Source organism: Gouania willdenowi, chromosome 14 (assembly GCF_900634775.1).
Source record: "Gouania willdenowi chromosome 14, fGouWil2.1, whole genome shotgun sequence".
Classification (NCBI taxonomy): Eukaryota; Metazoa; Chordata; class Actinopteri; order Blenniiformes; family Gobiesocidae; genus Gouania; species Gouania willdenowi.
Window position 1 is genome coordinate 25605308 of NC_041057.1, and position 5309 is coordinate 25610616.

At 37.5% G+C, this 5309-nt stretch overlaps 1 protein-coding gene across 2 annotated transcripts; it reads left to right on the plus strand.

The window, feature by feature from the left end:
- Positions 1-5309, plus strand: LOC114475227 (homeodomain-interacting protein kinase 1-like). Of its 2 annotated transcripts, XM_028465896.1 has the most exons (7): positions 1-778; positions 2393-2559; positions 3001-3192; positions 3713-3894; positions 4008-4245; positions 4336-4425; positions 4761-5309. In XM_028465896.1, exons 1-7 carry the CDS (start codon positions 739-741, stop codon positions 5292-5294), a joined length of 1443 nt encoding a protein of 480 aa, XP_028321697.1. In that variant the 5' UTR covers positions 1-738; the 3' UTR covers positions 5295-5309. The 2 variants fall into 2 exon arrangements, with proteins under 2 accessions (XP_028321697.1, XP_028321696.1); XM_028465895.1 differs by lacking the exon at positions 1-778 and having other exon boundaries at positions 1934-2559.

The window sequence follows — 5309 nt, forward strand, 5'->3', positions numbered from 1 at the left end:
ACATTTTTTTAAACATCAACATCATAACTTTAATTGTCTGAGTTATTCTATGGAGGACCAAACCTGCCAAAATTGTAAATACTTAAATAAATGTATAAATAAATATTGGAATAAATATATACAATAATGAATAAATAAATGGGTGAATAAGTGAATAAAACGAAAAAAACTGTTAAATAAATAGAACATAAATAATTAAATGTCTTAAATTTATTTATACTATTATTTATTTATACTTTTTTCAGGTTTGGTCCTCCATATTATTGAGTCTTTTCACTCAAGAATTTCAAACCTCAAGCTCCGCCTCCTTTTTCTTCTTCTACTATTTCTCTATGAGGTTGATTTAACCTGAGGCTGCACTACTGCCCTCTACTGGAGGAGAAAAGAACTAAAGCCTTCTCCTATGTGTGTTTGGTTAGATTATTGAATTAGAACGGGAATAAACGGAAAATAAGCACAGATAGATGTCACTACATTACACCTACTATATCGTATGCACTTCAGAACGGGGCATTAGGTCATTAGCATAGGGCTTCTCCATCACAACGTGATTGTTTTTTAACCGATGAGAAGTCGTATCTGATTGGCTGCAGAGGGCACTACGTCCTCAACCAATCAGGAGCAGGTATGAGATGAAAGCGAGCTGTCAGTGAAGACAGAGCAGTTGCAGTTAGTGAGCATTGTGAAGACATTGTGAAGACAACTGTTTATGTGACTTTTCAAGCATCTGAGTGGAAAATGTCCCAATTTCTGTTCTCTGGAACTTCAGCTGCTGCAAGTAAGAAAGACTCAATGACAAACAGGGCTTTTATACTTTAGAGAGGGCCTTTAGACTGGAAAGTGTGTGTTATTACAGTGGTGTAGCAGCAAGTATTTATGTCTCCTCATAAAAATAGTTCCTGTATTTTATTCCTGAGATGGATAATTAAGCAATATCACACCAGAGGGAGTGCTGGTGTGCTGAAATATCAGCACTGGTGTTGATTTGATTGTTGTAAATATCTGTATCTATCTAATCCTTATTTTTAACAGTCTTTTACTTAATTACTGTATACACTTATTTAACGTTTATTCTCTCTAACGTTTATTCTTTTATTTGTAATTATTTCTTGAGTGGCTGTAACAAAAATAATTTCCCCCTGGGATTAATGAAGGAATTCTGATTCTGATTCTGATAATCATACCAGTGCTGATATTTAACCCAACAGCACCACCTCAAGTGTGATATTAGCTGTTGCCAGGCAACACATAAACGTTTCCTAACTGACCGTTGACTAATGTCTGTATAAAGTCCCAGTGCTGTTGTTGATCTATAGCAGCAATTACGTTTTCAATTACCCATGTTCAATTACAATTAAATTAAGATAACAGTGAGCAGCATTTTTTCCCAATCACAATTAAATTACAATTATTTTTTATCCTCAGAAAGTCAATTACAATTGTGTTTTCAATTACTAAAGTCCAATCACAATTACTGAGCTTGAAATAAATAACCTAATAACATTGAACCTACCTCTTGTGTTAGCTTTCTGTTAGCATCTCTTACGATAACAGGTCCTAAACCAGTTAAAACACACTAAAAATTCATTTCTATCATCTAATTTATTTCCTATCCATTGGTTACATTGTTAGGCTTCCTAATCAATGAAAATATAAGTTCTAATATTTTTGTCGTGGGCATCTGAGCCTTTTATGTGTCAGTGTACCCCTCAATTTTTATATTTTTTTAATGGTAAAATGTGGAAAAGCTGGATTTGAAAAATATTTTAATAATTGTTAACTACATATGTGTAAAACTGTGCATAAAACTGTAACATGGTTCTTTAATTTTTGTGTCAAATTATAATTGACAATTTTTATAGAATTTACATGGTAATTACAATTACAAAATTAAATTTTCTGAATTCAATTACAGTTTAATTACTCTTACAACAGCAACAGCAACATAATTTTTCAAATGCGCTTACAATTATAATTACACCAAAATTGTACTTAATTATCAATTACACGATTACAATTTTAATTGACCCCAACCCTGATCAGCACTCATGGAATGTGACGTCTCTTTTCCAATCAAATTACTAACTGTTGTATGAGTTGCATTGAGTCCCTTCCAGGTACCAAGTCCTGTTGGAAAATGAAATCTGCATCTTCATAAAGTTGGTCAGCAGCAGGAAGCATGAAGTGCTCTAAACTTCCTGGTAGACGGCTGCGTTGATCTTGGACCTAAGGAAACACAGTAGACCAACACCAGCACATGACATGGCACCTCAAACCATCACTGACTGTGGAAACCACAATACAATTATGGAGAAAATATGTTGTCCACTACAGACACATACACAGACTGAACTAGTCTATACTCACCCTCTGTTCTTTCTTTCTACTGCAGCAGCAGAACTTCAGGTTCTCCACAGCAGCACTGTGGATTACTCCATCCTGGAGTGTGTTGGTGAAGGCAACTTTGGGAAGGTGGTCAAGTGCCAGAACCTCAGCAACAATGAGACGGTGGCTGTAAAAATAATCAAGGAGGGCTTTGAAGAAGATCTTGAGCATGAGGTACTTGTTTGTACCTTCTATCATATTTGAGGGCTCAGGTTTTGCTACTTCTAAACTCTATGAAGAATATTTTTTGTTATTAATGTGTAATTACTTCAACATAGCAATGTACATTTCAGGACTTCTGTTCTCTTCAATGCAATTTTGGGAATAAACATATCTATTTTTATTTATTCATAACCTAATATTCCATGTACATATCATATTAATATACATGTAAATGTAAAGCTGATTTACACTTGTTTATATAGCTTTTGTACCTATTACTTTATATATTTATTCATATCTAATCCAACATTGAAAACAAACTTTGTTACCATTTGCACTTTTTTGATATTTGCAAAATAACAATATAAGATTATCTAAGACCTGTTGGAACCAGATGATGTATTTTAAATCAAACTGTGCATTCTTCTTCTTTTTTTCTATTTTTTTTTACAGATTTCCATGCTGAAGTTAATCAGTGACCTTGATGCTGACCGCACAAATTTGCTCAAATTTTATGAGCATTTTGTGTACATGAACTACAACTGCCTGGTATTTGAGATTCTGGACGTCGACCTTTACACTCTAATGGAAAACCGAGAGTGGGAGTACCTGAGTCTGACTGAAATCCGTTCTATTGCTGAGCAGGTATGGTTTATAACATTTGTTGTCAGAGTGTGTGTGTGTGTGTGTGTGTGTGTGTGTGTGTGTGTGTGTGTGTGTGTGTGTGTGTGTGTGTGTGTGTGTGTGTGTGTGTGTGTGTGTGTGTGTGTGTGCGCGTGCGTGCGCGTGAGTGCGTGTGTGTGTGTGTGTGTGTGACCTTTTAACCACAAATTAATGCAATATCATCCGACCAGCAGCAAAAAGGGGCGTTTTGGTTTGTAAGCGGGTACACCCCCTTTAAAGGCAGATACACCCCCTTCTTCTCATTCATTTTTGAATTGTAACTTAACGTCTGGTCTTGATCGGTATTTCATCTGACCAGCAGCAAAAGGGTTAGGTTAGGATTAGGGTTACTTCTACTTCTACTTTGACTATGACGGAAGTCAAGTAGCGGAAATGATGTATTTTCAAACCTTATTGGTTGGTGATTAGTATAAAGCCTAGCTCATACAGCAAACAGACAATGTTTATTCTAATCCTGTGTCTTCTGATCTTGTTTCTGCAGCTACTGGTGGCTTTAGATTCCCTGAAAGACCTTGGAATCATTCACACTGACATAAAACCTGACAATGTCATGGTGGTCAGTGGGAAGATCCAGCCATTGAAAGTCAAACTAATCGACTTTGGTCTGGCTATTACAACTTCCAGCATGGAGCCTGGCCTTGACATTCAGCCTCTAGGATACAGGTAGGAGGATTTCTCCTCACATGGCTTAGCTGTGGCTATGACAAACCTGTATTGTATTGTATTGATTTGTTGGTCACAGATTCTCACTCTTAACTCGTGTCCTTGCTCCTCAGGGCTCCTGAAGTCTCCATTGGCCTTCCCTTCAGCGAGGCCATTGATGTGTGGGGCCTGGGTTGTTTGCTCACATTCCTCTACATTGGAGAAAACCTCTTGTCTGTGTCCTGCGATTATCAGATGATGAAGCGTGTTTCAGAGCTTCTTGGTCTACCAAAGGACGACCAGCTCCAGGCCGGGGTTCACACCAGGAGCTTCTTTTGTGAGGCTAAGGGAAGCCCAAAATGGCGATTGATGGTAAAACTGAAGTGTTTTTTTTCGGCAAACCTGAGTTCACCAAAGTTTAACTTTACAATGAACTTCATGACACTCATCTTGTTTTCCCAGACACCAGAGGAATATGAAGCTGCGAACAACATCGTACCTGAGGAGCAACAACGTTTCGTTGAGTTCTCTTCTTTGGATGATCTGGTTAATGTAAGTTTTGAATTAACATTTTCTATTTAAACATTTGTTTTTGTCAATTTAAAAAAAGCAAGTTTTTAAGTTTAATAACTCTTAAAACATGGATGACATAGATTACTGTTTAAATATTCTAGATCATTTATTTGGAAAATGCTATTCATGATGAATGAGAAATTTCCTTTAAACAAAATCTGATGTAAATTCATGCAGTGTCCAAATCTATTCACTGTCCTGTTATTAAGTCTTGACTGCCATGAAGCTTGTGAGATATGCTGACCATAAACTACTCACTGATATGCCTGATGTGTGAGCTTGTGTAATAACCAGTGTCTTGTATTAAAATGCAGGTTCATCCAGGAGAAGAAAGTGGTGAGGCTGAGGACAGAAAAGCCTTTGTTGACCTGCTGAAGCAGCTCCTGCGCTTGGATGGAGATGAAAGGATCTCTCCCTGTCAGGCTCAGTTTCACCACTTCTTCACCACATCCCACCTCAACCAGCAGGAGACCAGCAGACACTATCAACCCTCCTCACAGGTTGATAACACAACCTGCCCTGCATCTGGTGAAGAGTCTGTTCTGGATCAAGCCTGTGTGACAGAATCAAACGATGGTGACAGACTGAATTTGGCCGCTACATCCTGGGATATGTTCTATGTGACTCTGCCAGAAGAAGAACTTTCCCTCTCGTCAATCAGTTGTGATGCCTTGGTTGCAGAAGCTTCACATGATCTCCCTCCTGTAACTGATGTGGACCTGGTTTCTGTTCCCACTCCTCATACAAATGATCAAGTTCTGGATCAGTCTTCAAGTGGAGCAAAAAAACGTTCTTTGATGAAGAGGATTCGAAGGCTTTTCCGAAGAATCAAGACTTTTTTTTGTTAAGAAGTGAATCCTTAT